Below are 19,048 nucleotides of genomic sequence, written 5' to 3' on the forward strand. Positions count from 1 at the left end.
TTCAGCTCATACAAGGAGAAGACTGATCAGAGATGCAGCCAAGAGGCCCATGATCACTCTGGATGAACTGCAGAGATCTACAGCTGAGGTGGGAGACTCTGTCCATAGGACAACAATCGTATATTGCACAAATCTGGCCTTTATGGAAGAGTGGCAAGAAGAAAGCCATTTCTTAAAGATATCCATAAAAAGTTTGCCACAAGCCACCTGGGAGACACACCAAACATGTGGAAGAAGGTGCTCTGGTCAGATGAAACCAAAATTGAACTTTTTGGCAACAATGCAAAACGTTATGTTTGGCGTAAAAGCAACACAGCTCATCACCCTGAACACACCATCCCCACTGTCAAACATGGTGGTGGCAGCATCATGGTTTGGGCCTGCTTTTCTTCAGCAGGGACAGGGAAGATGGTTAAAATTGATGGGAAGATGGATGTAGCCAAATACAGGACCATTCTGGAAGAAAACCTGATGGAGTCTGCAAAAGACCTGAGACTGGGACGGAGATTTGTCTTCCAACAAGACAATGATCCAAAACATAAAGCAAAATCTACAATGGAATGGTTCAAAAATAAACATATCCAGGTGTTAGAATGGCCAAGTCAAAGTCCAGACCTGAATCCAATCGAGAATCTGTGGAAAGAACTGAAAACTGCTGTTCACAAATGCTCTCCATCCAACCTCACTGAGCTCGAGCTGTTTTGCAAGGAGGAATGGGGAAAAAATGTCAGTCTCTCGATGTGCAAAACTGATAGAGACATACCCCAAGCGACTTACAGCTGTAATCAAGCAAAAGGTGGCGCTACAAAGTATTAACTTAAGGGGGCTGAATAATTTTGCACGCCCAATTTTTCAGTTTTTGATTTGTTAAAAAAGTTTGAAATATCCAATAAATGTCGTTCCACTTCATGATTGTGTCCCACTTGTTGTTGAATCTTCACAAAAAAATACAGTTTTATATCTTTATGTTTGAAGCCTGAAATGTGGCAAAAGGTCGCAAAGTTCAATGGGGCCGAATACTTTCGCAAGGCACTGTATATCAGTACAGTATATCTCACTCCAACTTGCCTATTGTCCTCTTCATCTTGGTATCTATGCTCCCAGAATCATCCTCTCTCAGCTGACGTGTGCCTTGGTGCCGTGTTTGGTCAGAGTGCTTTCCTGTATGAATCTCTCTCCACAGGATGAGCAGCGATAGGGTCGTAGTTGACCCCTGGCAGGTCTAGAAGTCAGGTAGGCATTCCCTGGTGAAGTAGGTGTCGACAGGAATGGGGGGTGCTTGGCCGTCATGTGACGTTCCCAGGTTCGAGGGTCATTGAAGATGATATGACAGTGCTCACAGCTCATTGGACCAGCTCTGTTTTTTTCATTGTCTATACCTGAAATAACATGCCGACACGGTGAAAGATCTGTCAATGTGTCCTTGAGCAAGACAGTTGACCCCTATTTGCTCCAGGGGTGCCGTACTACTATGGCTGACCCTATAAAATAACACATTTCACTGCACATATTCGGTGTGTGATAATAGAATCATTGTAATATTTTTTATAAAACACAGAAAATAAAGAATTATAAAACATGTGAAAACTGAAAGAAATAATAAGTACATAGACTGTATTAAAAACATAAAAAAATTCTATATACCCTCAGCCTCTCCTCCATCTGTGCTTTCTTGGACAGAGTCTTCTGGTCCAGTAGGGGGCAGACTCCCTTGCTGTGGGTGCGTTGGTGAGCTGAGAGAAGGCGGGAGGAGGGGAATGTTCAGTCGCAGACACAGCAGGCAAACACTGTGCAACCTCTGAGATGTCTCTCATACTCTACTGGGTGCTTGAAGCGTAAATGCCTCTCTTCTGTCTCTGCATCCTGAAAGGTCATGAAACACTGGTGGCACTGAGGAGACTGGGCTACTAGAAGAGAAAGCAATTAGACAGGGTCAGGAGAACCAGTGGATACACAAGTGATGTGGTGATTTGCTGCAAAGAGGAAAGATTGTCAAATACAGGTAAATACTGAGTCATTGAAAAGAGAAAATAACAAGATGCATATCATATCTAGATCAGAACAATTGGATTCAAGACACAAGTTCACAGACTTCCAAGTACCTTGCAAATGAGAGGTGAATCCATAGCCTACACAAGAGGAAATACTAATAAAGAACCAGCCTTACCTGAAACTCAGGTTGAATCATTAGAGATTACTGCAGTGCTTCCCTCCTCTTCCTCTCTCACCACCCTGTCCTCCTCATCCTCCCAGTTCCTCTCCTCTCCATGCTGTCTCTCCCGGTGGCTTCTGAGTGCCGTCAAGTTGCAGAAGCTCTGGCTGCAGTCATGGCATTGCTGTCGTTCAGCCACAGTCCCGCGGCGGCGGGAGTGTGAGCACTTGTGGGAGGACAGCTTGCACAGGCTCTTGAGCGTCCGTCCACAGACCCCACAGACGTACTGGGACTGGCCCATGTGACTGCGCTTGTGCATGATGAAGGCTGTGGGGCGGAGGAAGCGGTCGCCACACACTGGGCACTGGAACTCCAGTTTGACCTTGTGGCCGTGGGCGACCCCGTCCTCCCCCGCGATGCCAGTACAACAGTGTCCCGTCAGCTGCCAGGAGGAACTGAAGCAGCGCTGACACAGTCTGCAGCACCAACTGGAGTCTGACCCAGACATCCTCAGTCTTAACAGCAGACTAGCACCTCTCCTGTCTTTCCCTTCCTTCTCTGCTTCTTCCAGGGTGTCTGTTTTCTCAGGGAGTTGGTCATCTGGAGCTGGAGCTGAAGCTCAACCGTGATTTAGTGGGATAGCAGGAGCGAAGGAAGAAAATGTGTTGAGAATCAAGGTTGAAAATAAGAGACTAATATATTGTATCGTGTTGTAAAATGATCAATACTACAATTCCGTTTCTGTGCAAGTGTTGGCTTGCAGGCTCCTAAACCCTTATTTGGACCCACCTGTAGTGCCTTGTTCTAGGCCCTCTTCTTGCTCCTGTTTGATGAGCGTGTCAGATGACAGTGGACCATTGGACATCTGCTCCATATGGTCTTCTTCCTCTTGTTTAACGATGACCATCAGCATGTCACCGTCCCTCCTTTACCACATACTGTCTCCATCCTATTGTATTCTTTGAGATGAATAGGCACATCAATAGGGTATGATTAAAAAGAAATGGCTTGAACATTTGGTCCTGATTGCTAAGGTTTATTATAAACAGTGTCAGCTGTAGAACCATACTCTGGTCACCGATCAGACTACTTTTCCAGCATGGTTAAATAACATACGTGTGTAATTTCTTCAGTTTATAGCCTTCGCAGTAAAGATAACATATTTTGGTCAAAACAGAACACCTTCAAGCAGGATAACTCGGTGACTAATTGGTGCACGATTTCTTGGATAGAATATGTCTGTGAACGTTAATAACCTCAAATTATGTCGCCTACCTTGCTTGCTCCTCAATATTCAATGGATCCTCTGTCCCTTGCGGTTTATTGCAATGGTGTCAAATATTTCAACGATACGGGTAAACTCTTGCTTGCAGGAGAATACACATATTTACATTATAACTAAATTATATGCATATTTTTCATGTTTGATGTCACCGATAGAATTGCGAAGAACATTTTTTTCACCCCAATGTTTTGACCGTGGCGTGACTGATTTACTGCCGCACATTTGGATCACGCCCCATTGTCGTCTGTAACCGTAATAAACTATTAGCGGCGCCTCACCATTATAATAACGCTTTGTTACAATTTTACACTATACATAAGGGCGCCAAAAAAATGGAATTCCTAAATAGTAATTACATTTAGTAACAATTGAAATTAGCCTCACACATGTTCTTAAAAATAAAATGGAGTCCATAACACATTAATCTGAATTCAAAGTTAGTCTTGCAAAATGTTGAACCTTTTCATTGACTCCCTATCATCTGGGGGAAATTAGTTTGTTCTCCACAGTGAGCAAACTACAAAACCATTCAATAGTTCCATGAGAGCAGTGCCTTTAAAAGAGCATTCGACAACAAAATCATTCGAACCAGCATGTGAATCCCACACGATGTGTCCTGTATGCTTACATATGTACTTGTGCTAGGCAATATGTTTTCAATTAAATAAGCACAACATTAGAAAGGTGGATTTTATTTTTGTCTGACACATTAATAACTGAGTGAAACTGGAAAGTAAAATATACAGTATGTAAACAGCTGTCAGTTCATCAGCAACAGAACAAGAACTGCTTTTCTAAAAAAAATAACTTTCTGTAAACATGAGGGAATGTTGGCCTATTAGTTAAAAAGACTAGAGTACTGGCAGTGAAAATATTATTTTTGCATAAGTTACAAATGAACACAACCACAGTATAAATGACTAACATGCAAAACATGAGGTTTATAATTTTCTTTTAAATAAATGGACAGAATTAAAATAGATATTAATCACTTGTATTGGTAGCCTAAATTACATAAATCATCAGTTGAGAATCAGAGTCTGACAGGAAGAGGTTAACAATGACATTGTCATACCTCTTAACGTTCCATGATCAAGCATTGTCATTTCATGATCTGTCCTCGTCTTAAAACCTGCTAAAACTACTGAAGTGTATAAAAGCACTGACCATCTTTTCAGATTAAGGGACACTCGCCAACGAAAAATAAAATACTGTCAATTTAAAATTGATCAATGTAAGTAATTCAAATAACAACCAAAAGTAATCAGCTTCCCTAATGACCAACGAGCAACCAGAGTAACAATCTTCATTCAACAGAATATTCACTCAAACACATCAATACAACAACCTCTTATGTGTTAAAAATGCCACTGTTGGTTGACGTATGAGTAATTTCTAAACTGATAGAGGTAAACCTCTGAGAAAGAGATGGGGGATAACGTGCCTTTGTGATAGAAAAAGGTTCCTCATTTTCACTTCTTACACCTCTCCCCTTGCATGCTGCAAATAATGCTCATAGAGCTGTGAGACAGCAGGAAACTGAACACCACACTCCGCACAATCCAAACCTCTCATTGTCGCCTTGTCCTCCTTGGATCTAGCAGCACGTTTAGTCGCATTCCCATAAATTCTACTCCGCTTCCTGTTTACATTCCCATCTTTTCTGTTAGGGTATGGAATGATCTTTACCTGTGAGTATAGTGGCGATAGAGGGCTTGTGAGCGGCTGGGTGGAGTCATAAGACCGGAGGCCTGGTTGGAAACCTGGGTGTTGCATTGGGGGAGGCACAGGTATAAGGGGTGACAGTGAATGTAGTAGGTCTGAATGATTGGAAAAGTAATGAAGGAGATGTGAACCTCGTGGGTGGTTTGCTTGTAGAGGCGGAGAAGGGTAGTAGGTATGGTGGAGTTCCTGATGGGAGTGTGTTACGCCACTGTTCATGTGAGGGTCAAATCCATTCACGTTGGAAGGTACATCATGTTCATGTGTCGAGGGAGAGTAATCATAGCAGTCGTCCTGTATCCACATACTGTGGTCACCTGGTGAGGAATGGCAAAGCTGATGATTGAAAAGCATATCTAGTGTCCTGAAGCTGGCGTTGCACTCCTCACATTGATAAGGCAGGCACTGCTGCTGGTCAAGTCCTTGGAGAGTTTTGTTTGGTCTCTCATCGATCCACTGGTACTCCGGATGTTCTCGCAGCATGTGCTGCTTGTAGGGCCCAACGAAGCGGAAACCTTGGCGACACTTTGGACATGAGAACCGTCCTAGTTTCTGTCTGTGGATTCGCTGGTGAAGCCAAAGCTTTTTCCAGCTTTCCAGGGTCTTTCCACAGCAGTCACAGGTGTAGCTCTGACTGTGGGCATGAGTTAGCATGTGGGCTCGGAGTCTTCCTGTGTGTCTGAAAAGTCTTCCACAACGTGGGCAGAAGTACTTCCTCGGGTCAGATTTACGATCTAGACTGTTCAACTTTGATACAAGTGGGGTGAGATTATTTGTGGGTATAATGCATGTTTGGAAGGGGCGCAGAGTTGTAGCAATGGCTTTATTGGCATGTGTTTGTGAAGACTGATGACCACTTGATTTTTGCTGTGGGGTAGGTTCACAGTTCAACAACGAGACAGAGGAAGCTGAAGTCTGTCCAAGGTTCTGAAATGGTTGACTATCAGCAGCTGCAGGAAATACTAATTGGGTGACTGGTGAATGACTCTTGACACTTGGTTGCTGCGATCTTTGCTGATTAGGGGCTCTAGGTTTCCAAATCCTAAATTCAGATTTGGATGTCATCTTCTCCCCCCTAACTTTGGTGCAATATTGGTGGTGCTCTTCAAATTCTGACATCACACTAAACAGCTGGTCACAGAATAAACAGCGAAAGAGCTTCACACCAGCATGGGTTTTCAGGTGGGTTTTGTACTGACGCCTCTGAACAAATCTCTCTTCGCAGATGTGGCATGTAAAAGATATGAAAGGCTTCTTCCGTCCCTCTCTGTCATTACTCTCCCTCAGACCCTTGCAGGGATGTTTTTTTGCAGACGACAACTGAGTGAAACTCTTCCCACACCGTGTGCAGTTGTAAGGCTTAATGGACCAGTGTGTCACCTCATGAATACGAATTGATGAGCGATTACTAAAGGCTTTCCCACATACTTTACAGATATATGGTTTTTCCCCAGTGTGCATACGTATATGAACCTGCAGACCAGACCAAAAGGGAAACACTTTCCCACAAATGTGGCATTTGAGTATCCCCCCCTTTCCCCTTTTTCTCCTTTCTTTCAGAGAAACAAGGGGTGTATGAGTGGCCTCATTTCTGTTATCCTTCGTTTTACTCCCAGACTCAGAGTCCTGGTTCTGCGAGTGCCACTTGCAATGAGCAAGCAATTCCTTTGAATTACTGAACTTAATTTTGCAATAAGGACACTTCAGAGGCAGACAGCGCTTGTTATGTTTCTTGACATGACTTTTTAAGTTAGATAGCTGGGCAAAGTCTTGGTCACAATCAATGCACTTATAGGGCCTTTCGCCTGTATGAGTGCGTAGATGGACGGTATATACAGACACAAAATCAAAATGGCGACCGCAGTACTCACACGTTTTCCCTGTGCCTTTTGGTCTCCCTTTTGGTCTCCCCCGAGCCTTCAGGCCACAACTGCTTGTTGGGTTATATTCAGTTTCATCGCCTGCACCATCTCTCTCTTCCTTGATTTTTTTACTTGTGAATTCTTCACCTTGTATGACATCTGATTTTAAAAAGGACTCATGTGACATAGTTTCTAATATGTTTACATCAGTGACGATAGGATTTTGGTGACTCTCAGGCAAATCTTTAAATCCTTCATCTGTTGACTTACTTCCATTTGAAAAGCTGTCATTTGTGTTGCCCTCATACTCCCAAGCTGACTCGCCACAGTCCATCTCCTCTCCAACATCACCACTGCCTTCATCGGTCTGCTTTGCCATGGTGTCTGGATCTCCCTGTGAGGTCACACGTTGGAGTCTACCTCTAGCATCAATGAACCTTTTCCTCTTTCCTTTTTTGTATTTAGCTTTTCCAAAAACAAACCGGGATCGCTTTCTGGGAGCAGTGCCAGCAGTTCCTCCTGGTTTGTCGACTTTGAGTGGCTTTTTGAACTCAGTGCCTTCACAACTAGTATTACAGGACTCAACCTTCACACTGGTGTCAGTGTGGCATTGAAAAGACATGAGACAATTTGACTGTGCCAGGGAATTAAAATCACCCAGCTCTATTTCAATATCCTCACACTTCACATTAGAGATCATGTCAGCAGTCCCACCTCGCTGAGAATCAACGCGACTAAGTGACACAGACACATGCCTTGCAATATAATCTAGTGAACGCTCAGTCTCAATATTCTGATGTTGAGGTGGAATATCCTGGGAATTCACAGATGCTGTAATAGAACATGATTTTCTCTGTGATTTTCTCTGTGCTAACGCAAACTGCCTCACGAGTGTTGTTTTCTTTGGTGGTCGTCCTACTCTGTGTTTAGGTTCAACAGGAGTTTCCTCAGGCTGAGGACCAATGCTTCCTCTCTTTTCCTCTTCAGATAGCATCTCATCAGGTTCCTTTTTAATTGCCATTTTTTCTTCTGTTACATGGGATTGTTGCACTGAAATAGTGTTCATGGTTTTTCCTGGTTGTTTCTTGGTCGAACCCTTTGGTCGTCCCCTTTTCCTTTTTGGTTCCAAAGGTGAGATAGCCACAGGGCTGGATTCAGCTGGTTGATGGTCTTGGGGGGACGAGTCAAGAACAGACACCGCTGTATTGCTTGGTTCACAGTTTAGAGGTATTGCTTTTGTTTCAATAGCTCTGAGAGATGTGTCATCCCTGTTCTCTACACAGTTTGTAGTAAAAGAAACAGCATTCGCTCTGTCAGACATTGTTTCACTCCAATCCTTTGATTCTGCAGTGCTCAGATGAGAAGAACTCTCCACTGTTTGTAGCACAGTATGCAGCATCTTTGCCTTCTTGTGAGGGCGACCACGTTTCCTAACAACGTCTACCGCTGCTGGCCTTGTTACACCCACCAGCTCCTTTGTGATACAGTTCAATGTTTGCTCACTCCCAGTAAGTGATAAATGCACTTCAGGATTAGCACTTTCACATTGAGTTTTAGCATGACCAGTGGCATGTGAATTAACATGCATTTTCTCCATGTTTTCCTGCATCTTTGTGCTCATTCTTCTGCGATTAATGCCACCAGAGTTTACCTCTCCGGGATTAGGAAGGACAGCCAAAACAGGGGTACCTGGTAGTGACCGTGTGTCAGAGGGTTCAGCCACCACTTTGTTCTGTTGGCTTTTACTTTCTCTCTGTAGTTGGAGTCTTTGTAAGGGCTCCTTCATAGGGGGCATGTTATGGCAGTTGTCCACCTCCTTGCTGATCTTCTCTTCAAATGGCTGTTAAAAAAAATGTAAAAAAAATGATATATATTATATATAGTGAGGGAATTAAGTATTTGATCCCCTGCTGATTTTGTACGTTTGCCCACTGACAAAGAAATGATCAATCTATAATTTTAATGGTAGGTTTATTTGAACAATGAGAGACAGAATAACAACAACAAAAATCCAGAAAAACGCATGTCAATAATGTTATAAATTGATTTGCATTTTAATGAGGGAAATAAGTGTTTGATCCCCTCTCAATCAGAAAGGTTTCTGGCCCCCAGGTGTCTTTTATACAGGTAACGAGCTGAGATTAGGAGCACACTCTTAAAGGGAGTACTCCTAATCTCAGCTTGTTACCTGTATAAAAGACACCTGTCCACAGAAGCAATGAATCAATCAGATTCCAAACTCTCCACCATGGCCAAGACCAAATAGCTCTCTAAGGATGTCAGGGACAAGATTGTAAACCTACACAAGGCTGGAATGGGCTACAAAACCATCGCCAAGCAGCTTGGTGAGAAGGTGACAACAGTTGGTGCGATTATTCGCAAATGGAAGAAACACAAAAGAACTGTCAATCTCCCTCGGCCTGGGGCTCCATGCAAGATCTCACCTCGTAGAGTTGCAATGATCATGAGAACGGTGATGAATCAGTCCAGAACTACACGGGAGGATCTTGTCAATGATCTCAAGGCAGCTGGGACCACAGTCTCCAAGAAAACAATTGGTAACACACTGCGCAGTGAAGGAGTGAAATCCTGCAGTAAGCTCAAGGTACCCCTGCTCAAGAAAGCACATATACATGCCCATCTGAAGTTTGCCAATGAACATCTGAATGATTCAGAGGACAACTGGGTGAAAGTGTTGTGGTCAGATGAGACCAAAATGGAGCTCTTTGGCATCAACTCAACTCGCCGTGTTTGGAGGAGGAGGAATGCTGCCTATGACCCCAAGAACACCATCCCCACCGTCACACATGGAGGTGGAAACATTATGCTTTGGGGGTGTTTTTCTGCTAAGGGGACAGGACAACTTCACCGCATCAAAGGGACGATGGACAGGGCCATGTACCTCCTTCCCTCAGCCAGGGCATTGAAAATGGGTCGTGGATGGGTATTCCAGCATGACAATGACCCAAGGCAACAAAGGAGTGGCTCAAGAAGAAGCACATTATAAGGTCCTGGAGTCACCTAGCCAGTCTCCAGACCTTAATCCCATACAGAATCTGTGGAGGGAGCTGAAGGTTCGAGTTGCCAAACGTCAGCCTCAAAACCTTAATGACTTGGAGAAGATCTGCAAAGAGGAGTGGGACAAAATCCCTCCTGAGATGTGTTCAAACCTGGTGGCCAACTACAAGAAACGTCTGACCTCTGATTGTCAACAAGGGTTTTGCCACCAAGTACTAAGTCATGTTTTGCAGAGGGGTCAAATAATTATTTCCCTCATTAAAATGCAAATCAATTTATAACATTTTTGACATGCGTTTTCTGTATTTTTTTGTTGTTATTCTGTCTCTCACAGTTCAAATAAACCTACCATTAAAATTATAGACTGATCATTTCTTTGTCAGTGGGCAAACGTACAAAATCAGCAGGGGATCAAATATTTTTTCCCTCACTGTATGTATGTATATATATATATATATAAATAAAAAAAGGTATAACACGTTAATGCTTTCCTTTTGCGCCAGTCGTAGTTTTCATAATCAAATATAGAGAAACAGGCAGACGCAGCACATATCGCACAAATATATGGGTATATTGTATCAGATACACAGTTCTAGACATGAAAATACCCTGAAGGGTACACATTAGAACAGTAGCGTCTCCATTGCCAGTATCAGCAGTTACCGGTTTCTCGTTAGTCAGGGCAGGCAAGGGTTTAGGAGGGTTGCTATGGGCAGCAGATAAGGCTGACCGTTTCCTCATAATTGACTCCTCTACTGAAGGAAATTTTACTTCCCATGTCAGTCAGTCTCTTGCTCTGTGTTTTCACATAGGGAAGAGGTGAATTCTCATAAAAACTAGATTCAGGATGGAGTTTTTCTAGCCTCTGTGATACTAGTAACAATATGCTACTATTTCCAACATACATGAGTGACTTTCTTATGCTATTTTAATACTTACTGTCTTTATTTTTAGGCAGGCTCTCTGGCGGGACTGATGACGAAAATGTAAATGTTCAACATAGATCCTCCAATAGCAGCCCAGGCAAGAACGATCATCCAGCTTTTGTTCAAACCACGCGTCTCGTCTTCCACCACAATCTAGCCAGGTAACGGCCACTATCGTCTCCAAGTACCTTAACAAAAGAAACAGCACTTTGAGCCACGTGATTCTACATCATAACATCGAAAACTGTCTTGGTTTATCGAACAGTCATGTTATATTTTGAGTTAACGTCCCTTTTGCACGCAGAAATGTTAGTCAGTCTTTTTGGGGCCTCTGGCAACAATGGCCAAGAGCACCCCTTCTATAGATTGGACAAGACAGGGATGGGGCTGTGCTACTGACTTGAAATCATAAATAAAAAATGTAACAACCATACCACTGGTACCACTACATTTTTCATCTGTATTTTTCGCACCAGATTTAGCAGCCTGTGCAACATTTTATCCCATGCTGTCATTCAAAATGTCTTACCAAAAAACAGCCCACATGCATCTCACATACTGATGTAGTGTTGTTCTGTTGGGTTTGAATGTTCCAACTTGTGTCTTCCATGCCTTGAATCAAATTGATAGGTTGTAGGCACCACAACCCATAGAGGCTGTCTGACATCCAGATTATCTAATCGAAGTGAAAAGAACAAGCTACAGGAATTCCCAAATCAAATCTATTCTTCTTGTCACTGTAGGCAGCTAGCTACAATGCCTTCAGAAAGTATTTATACCCCTTGACTTTCACATTTTGCTCTATTACAGCCGGAATTCAAAATATATATTTTACTCACCCTTCTACACAGAATACCCCATAATGACAAAGTGAAAACATGTTAATTGAAAATGAAATACTGAAATATCTAATAATTTACATAAGTATTCACACGCCTGAGTCAATATATATAAGAATCACCTTTGGAAGCGATTACAGCTGTGAGTCTTTCTGGGTAAGTCTCTGAGACATGTGACAAACTAATTTTATGGAGGGCCAAGTGTCTGCAGGTTCACATTCTTTCCTTGATTGATGAATTAAGGTCACAGATTTGTAAGGAGCTCCCCTCACCTGGTTGTCTAGGTCTTAATTGAAAGTAAAAGACAAAAACCAGCAGGCACTTGGACCTCCATGTGAATGAGCTTGACTCACCTGCTCGAAGAACTTTGCACAGCTGGATTGTACAATATTTACACATTCTTTAAAGAAATTATTCAAGCTCTGACAAGTTGACTGTTGATCATTGTTAGACAGTCATTTTAAAAAGTCTTGCCATAAATGTTGAAGCTGATTTAAGTCAAAACTGTAACTAGGCCACTCAAGAAAATTCAATGTCATCTTAGTAAGCAACTCCTGTGTATATTCTGCCTTGTTATTGTCCTGCTGAAAGATTAATTTGTCTCCCAGTGTCTGTTGGAAAGCTGAGTGAACCAGGTTTTCCTCTAGAATTTTGCCTGTGCTTAGCTCTATTCCGTTTATTTTTATTTACAAAATAAACTATAGTCCTTGCCGGTGACAAGCGTACACATAACATGATGCAGTTACCGCCATGTTTGAAAATATGAAGAATAATACTCTGTGATGTGTTGGATTTGCCCCAAACATAACGCATTGTTCAGGACATAAAGTTAATTTATTTTCCAAATTTTTTGCAGTTTTACTTTAGTGTCTTACTGCAAACAGGATGCATGTTTGGAACGTATTCTGTACAATCTTCCTTCTTTTCACTGTAATTTATGTTAGTATTGTGGAGTAATTTACAATGCTGATCGATCCTCAGATTTCTCCAATCACAGCCATTATACTCTTAACTGTTTTAATGTCACCATTGGCCTCATGTTGAAATCTCTGAGCAGTTTCCTTCCTCTCTGGCAACTGAGTTAGGAAGGACGCCTGTATCTTTGTAGTGACTAGGTGTATTGATACACCACCCAGTGTAATTTTTTCTGAAAGAGCTGCAAAATCTGGACCTCTACAAATCAACTGGCTACACAATCTGTACACTATCTTTCTAAAATTATCTGCGTAATTGTTGCAACCCCTATTACTAGCCTGTTCAACCTCTTCTGTAACGTCTGAGATCCCTAAAGATTGGAAAGCTGCCGGGTCATCCCCCTCTTCAGAGAGGGAGACACAAGACCCAAACTGTTACCGACCTATATACACTGCTCAAAAAAATAAAGGGAACACTTAAACAACACAATGTAACTCTAAGTCAATCACACTTCTGTCAAATCAAACTGTCCACTTAGGAAGCAACACTGATTGACAATAAATTTCACATGCTGTTGTGCAAATGGGAAAAACAACAGGTGGCAATTAGCAAGACACCCCCAATAAAGGAGTGGTTCTGCAGGTGGCAACCACAGACCACTTCTCAGTCCCTATGCTTCCTGGCTGATGTTTTGGTCACTTTTGAATGCTGGCGGTGCTTTCACTCTAGTGGTAGCATGAGACGGAGTCTACAACCCATACAAGTGGCTCAGGTAGTGCAGCTCATCCAGGATGGCACATCAATGCGAGCTGTGGCAAGAAGGTTTGCTGTGTCTGTCAGCGTAGTGTCCAGAGCATAGAGGAGACAGGAGACAGGCCAGTACATCAGGAGACGTGGAGGAGGCCGTAGGAGGGCAACAACCCAGCAGCAGGACTGCTACCTCCACCTTTGTGCAAGGAGGAGCAGGAGGAGCACTGCCAGAGCCATGCAAAATGACCTCCAGCAGGCCACAAATGTGCATGTGTCTGCTCAAACGGTCAGAAACAGACCATGAGGGTGGTATGAGGGCCCGACGTCCACAGGTAGGGGTTGTGCTTACAGCCCAACACCGTGCAGGACGTTTGGCATTTGCCAGAGAACACCAAGATTGGCAAATTCGCCACTGGCGCCCTGTGCTCTTCACAGATGAAAGCAGGTTCACACTGAGCACGTGACAGACGTGACAGAGTCTGGAGACGCCGTGGAGAACGTTCTGCCGCCTGCAACATCCTCCAGCATGACCGGTTTGGCAGTGGGTTAGTCATGGTGTGGGGTGGCATTTCTTTGGGGGGCCGCACAGCCCTCCATGTGCTCGCCAGAGGTAGCCTGACTGCCATTAGGAATCGAGATGAGATCCTCAGACCCCTTGTGAGACCATATGCTGGTGCGGTTGGCCCTGGGTTCCTCCTAATGCAAGACAATGCTAGACCTCATGTGACTGGAGTGTCAGCAGTTCCTGCAAGAGGAAGGCATTGATGCTATGGACTGGCCCACCCGTTCCCCAGACCTGAATCCAATTGAGCACATCATGTCTCGCTCCATGCACCACAGACTGTCCAGGAGTTGGCGGATGCTTTAGTCCAGGTCTGGGAGGAGATGCCTCAGGAGACCATCCGCCACCTCATCGGGAGCATGCCCAGGCGTTGTAGGGAGGTCATACAGGCACGTGGAGGCCACACACACTACTGAGCCTCATTTTGACTTGTTTCAAGGACATTACATCAAAGTTGGATCAGCCTGTAGTGTGGTTTTCCACTTTAATTTTTAGTGTCACTCCAAATCCAGACCTCCATGGGTTGATAAATTTGATTTCCATTGATCATTTGTGTGATTTTGTTGTCAGCACATTCAACTATGTAAAGAAAAAAGTATTTAATAAGAATATTTCATTCATTCAGATCTAGGGTGTTATTTTAGTGTTCCCTTTATTTTTTTGAGCAGTGTATATATCCTGCCCTGCCTTTCTAAAGTCATCAAAAGCCAAGTTAAACAGATCACCAACCATTTTGAATACAGATGCTCACATTCAGCATCTCCAATCCAAAATTAAATCTAGAATTGGCTTCCTATTCTGCAACAAGGCATCCTTCACCAATGCTGCCAAACATACCCTCGTAAAACGGACTATCCTACCAATCCTGGACTTCGGCGATGTCATTTACAAAATAGCCTCCAACACTCTACTCAGCAAACTGGATGTTGTCTATCACAGTGCCATCTGTTTTGTCACCAAAGCCCCATATACTACCCACCACTGCGACCTGTATGCGCTCGTTGGCTGGCCCTCGCTTCATATTCGTCGCCAAACCCACTAGCTCCAGGTCATCGATAAGTCTTTGCTAGGTAACGCATCGCCTTTTCTCAGCTCACTGGTCACCATAGCAGCACGTGCTCCAGAAGGTATAGATCACTGGTCATCCCCAAAGCCATGTCCTCCTTTGGCCACCTAACCTTCCAGTTCTCTGCTGCCAATGACTGGAACGAATTGCAAGTCACTGAAGCTGGAGACTTATATTTCCCTCTCTAACTTTAAGCATCAGCTGTCAGAGCAGCTTACCGATCATTGCACCTGTAAATAGCCCACCCAACTACCTCATCCCCAAATTGTTATTTATCTTTTTGCTCCTTTGCACCACAGTATCTCTACTTACATTCATCTTCTGCACTATCCATCACTCCAGTGTTTCATTGCTAAATAGTAATTATTTTGCCACTATGGCATATTTATTGCCTTTCCTCCCTAATGTTACATTTGCACACACTGAAGATATATTTTTCTATTGTGTTATTGACTGTACGTTAGTTTAACCCATGTGTAACTGTGTTGTACTGCTTTACTTTATCTTGGCCAGGTCACAGTTGTAAATTAGAACTTGTTCTCAACTGGCCTACCTGGTTAAATAAAAGGTGAAATAAAATAAAAGTAATTAACTTCACCATATTCAAAGGGATATTCAATGTCTGCGTTTTATTTTTTACCCATATGCCAATAGCTGCCCTTATTTGCTTGGCATTGGAAAATATCCCTGGTCTTTGTGGTTGAATCTGTGTTTTTAATTCACAACTCGGCTGAGGGACCTTACAGATCATTGTGTGTGTGGGGTACAGATGAGGTAGTCATTCAAAAATTAAGTTAAACATTATTTCACAGAGCGAGTCCATGCAACTTATGTGACTTAAGCGCATTTTAACTCTTGAACCTATTCAGGCTTTCCATAACGAGGTTGAATACGTGACTCAAGACATTTCAGCTTTTCATTTGTAATAATTTATATTAACATAATTACACTTTGGCAGTATGGACTATTGTGCATAGTTCTGTGACAAAATGTTTAATTGAATATATTTTAAATGTAGGCCATAACATAACAAAATGTGGAAAAAGTCAGGGGTGGGAATAGTTTCTGAAGGCACTGTATGTAGCTGTCAACTAACGATAGCTATAACGAAATGCTGCAGGTAGGCCGACATGTTGGAAAACATGCTCCAGTTAGCTAGCTAAAGAAACATGCACGCAATAGCAAGATAGGTTAACTTAAGACTCGCAGTTACTCACCCAAAAATGTGTTAGTGCAAACTTGTCCTCGAACCACCAGTTAGATAGCTGTCGACATGATGAACGCAACTAGCTAGCTAATGTCAACATACCGTGTTGTAGTCCAAACCCGACAAATATCAATATTTATAAATAATGCATTGCACATAACATTGATGTTTTCGCCAACGTTCAGATACAGTGGTGTGTGCCATAATTTGAAATGTTAGCTTATTGTATTCGTGATTCAATTGTTTTTTCTCCTCACTCAACATCCGGTAGGACGGAAATGGCGTCGCGGTGCCTGCCTGCCTACCTCATCAAAGGTGGACAACCGGTGTAAAATAAAATAAAGTTTACCAAAAAAACAGTGCAGTGCGTATAAAATTCTCATGAGATAGCAACATATTATAAAGACAACAAACCCCTATGTTTGTGTGCATTCACAAGTGACAAACTATGTCTGAGCGCTATCCCAAGCAATCAGTGAATATATGATCTGAATTTCCATCGTGCTCTCTTGGCAGAGGCTATAAAAGAGACCCTGACTTGTAAAACAACTAACCAAAATCTTAAACTGTCTCTTACCTTAACCCTACCTCTAACCGTAACACAATTTTAAGTATCTCTGGAGAAAAAAACGTTTTGCAGGTCAGGAGTGTCCGTATAGCATTTTCCAGCAATCACTTATGGCTGCAGCTATTGCTTTGGTCCCTGAAATACGAAAAACACACAGATTATTACACCTTAGTTGCTACAAAGGAAAGGGAGAGAGCGGAAAAAAACAATATTTTATTCCAAGACCACAGAAATGGCTAAAAAGAACCAACATGTTCTTGTGATATGGCCAATGCTGCTTATACCAAGTTTTCAGTAAAGTTACTGTGTAAAAAAAAAACAAAAAAAAAAACAGCATTTTCAACTTTCATACAATGTTTGTGGTTATATGAACCATACAGACTGATTTGATACTGCATATGTAACGTTTTCAATATCATTTGACAAACACACAATTGATAAAAAATAAAATACCTAGGCTACTGACAGATTAGTTGTATTTTGAGTAGTTAGATTAGAGTTAAACTGGTACCTTACAAAAAGGGCCCATACCCCATAGAAGACGTTTGTCTGTTGCAAATGCAGAGGGTTCACATTGGGAATGCTTTTTGCACTGTTCATGTCTATAGTACTGAGAGGGAAGAGGTTAATTGTTGGTATGACAGCTGACTTGGTTTGGTGAAGGAGCTTTTATGCCGCCTTCACATGCAAGTCAGAACAAGGAAACACAGACATTTCCGATTTACTAACTGGTTGTTATACACGTTCCGTGTTCAACCAGTCAGCAAGTCGGAAATTTCGGAGTTTCCTAGTTCCGACTAGCACGAAAGCGCATCCTCAATCACAAAACAGTCATCGTCTGAAACCTCAGTCTTTACAGAAATGGCAGACAACCCGGTGCCCCTATCCGGGCCTACTGCCTTGTGGCCGTATACAGTTACATTCGCTGAAGTTTGAATGTTGAACGCCAGCTCCTTGTCACCATTCCTTCGAGGAAAGGAGTATGGGCTGGTCCCCTCCTTCCCTTTTCTGTGACCATTAAGCTGTTTGCCAGATGTTAGACCCAGTTCATGCGCAAAAAAGGATGCCGCCATTGTGCAACGGTGCCTCTCGAGCAGCTTGACAGTTTGGAAGGGCTCCTGACACACTCTACACTTCAAGTATTTTGTTCCAGAAGTCCCTGGAATGGGCTGCTGTGAGACCATGTGCATCCCTAGCTGCAGCTCCCCACTGAACGGGTCCGGACACGGCTGACGCTGGACAACCTTCTGAGCCTTCCCCAGAGGCTGTTTCCTGTTACTCAGCACTGTGGCAGTGGTAAATCTGGTTTCAGGAGTTGCCCGATATGAGCCACACTGGTGGTGGCCAGGCTGTGGTGACTTGTTGTTACTGAGCAGGAGAACCCCGCACTGCAGGCAGCCATGGACTTTATTTCTTGCATGTGTGTTGTGGTGCCATACAAGTAAGTCTTTTGTTGCAAAGCCCAGTTCACAGTAGGCACACCTATAGGGCTTTGTCCTTCCAAACTTGCGCAGGGTCTCCACCAACACCACTGGCTGGAATTGGTGCCAGAGGTCTGTTGTTGGGGCACTTGGACCAGGTGGAGGCTTTGTGGCTCGTGGCATAGTGGCCGATAGCATCGGAGTCAGTCCAGGTTTAGCCCAGCTTCCCTGCCCCGCCGTCAATACCAGCCTTGAAAGCTGCTCCTTGTACTCTCTCTCCCCCTGATATTGTTCCTTCTTTACGGTGCTATAATTAATTACAGTGTGGCCTGGTTCATGTAACCCGCTGTGGTCCATCATATCAACATACATGGAGAACTCTGTTCCACAGGAGCAGATGTAACCAGCCGCAGGACAAAAGTGGTCATGAAATGAGATTTGGTCTGGAAAGATCCTTTCACAACTAAAGCAAAAGGGGGGTCCACCATCGCCAAGCTCCCTTTCCCATTTCACATTGTTCCACTTTTGCATCTTGACCGGTCCTCGATGCGATGATTCATGTAGAATGGGGCCTCTCTGGAGTGTCTAAGGTAACGAAAGGATAATCGTTTAGAAAGCCTGTTCAACTGTACTGATCACAAATTATATATCAACAGGGAAGTATTACATAAAAATGCGGGGCACATAATTCAGCAACACAACATTAGGTAGCTGTAGGGCGTGCTAGCCTTTAGACTTAAATAACTAACTTGATA

General features: G+C 43.2%; 1 protein-coding gene across 3 annotated transcripts; it reads right to left on the minus strand.

Moving 5' to 3' along the window:
• Window positions 1–1,790: 1,790 nt before the first annotated feature.
• Window positions 1,791–16,587, minus strand: LOC139423101 (zinc finger protein 133-like). 3 transcript variants are annotated; one of them, XM_071174753.1, is made up of 5 exons: window positions 16,315–16,548; window positions 10,979–11,153; window positions 2,942–3,111; window positions 2,168–2,764; window positions 1,791–1,907 (listed from the first exon to the last, which is right to left on the minus strand). In XM_071174753.1, exons 3-4 carry the CDS (start codon window positions 3,063–3,065, stop codon window positions 2,175–2,177), a joined length of 714 nt encoding a protein of 237 aa, XP_071030854.1. In that variant the 5' UTR covers window positions 3,066–3,111; window positions 10,979–11,153; window positions 16,315–16,548; the 3' UTR covers window positions 1,791–1,907; window positions 2,168–2,174. The 3 variants fall into 3 exon arrangements, 1 of the variants encoding a protein (XP_071030854.1); XR_011635796.1 differs by lacking the exons at window positions 1,791–1,907; window positions 2,168–2,764; window positions 2,942–3,111 and adding exons at window positions 4,120–8,861; window positions 10,703–10,835 and having other exon boundaries at window positions 16,315–16,562; XR_011635795.1 differs by lacking the exons at window positions 1,791–1,907; window positions 2,168–2,764; window positions 2,942–3,111 and adding an exon at window positions 4,114–8,861 and having other exon boundaries at window positions 16,315–16,587.
• Between the last annotated feature and the right edge of the window lie 2,461 nt (window positions 16,588–19,048).

Source organism: Oncorhynchus clarkii, chromosome 2 (genome assembly GCF_045791955.1).
Source record: "Oncorhynchus clarkii lewisi isolate Uvic-CL-2024 chromosome 2, UVic_Ocla_1.0, whole genome shotgun sequence".
NCBI classification, from domain to species: Eukaryota; Metazoa; Chordata; class Actinopteri; order Salmoniformes; family Salmonidae; genus Oncorhynchus; species Oncorhynchus clarkii.

What these genes read in the sequence shown, in the direction of transcription:
- LOC139423101 (XM_071174753.1), bottom strand. Translation starts at nt 3,065, where the DNA reads ATGCTGATGGTCATCGTTAAACAAGAGGAAGAAGACCATATGGAGCAG. An exon ending in CCTAGAACAAGGCACTACAG is followed by an intron (nt 2,765 to 2,941) that starts GTGGGTCCAAAT and finishes GTTGAGCTTCAG; the next exon opens with CTCCAGCTCCAGATGACCAA.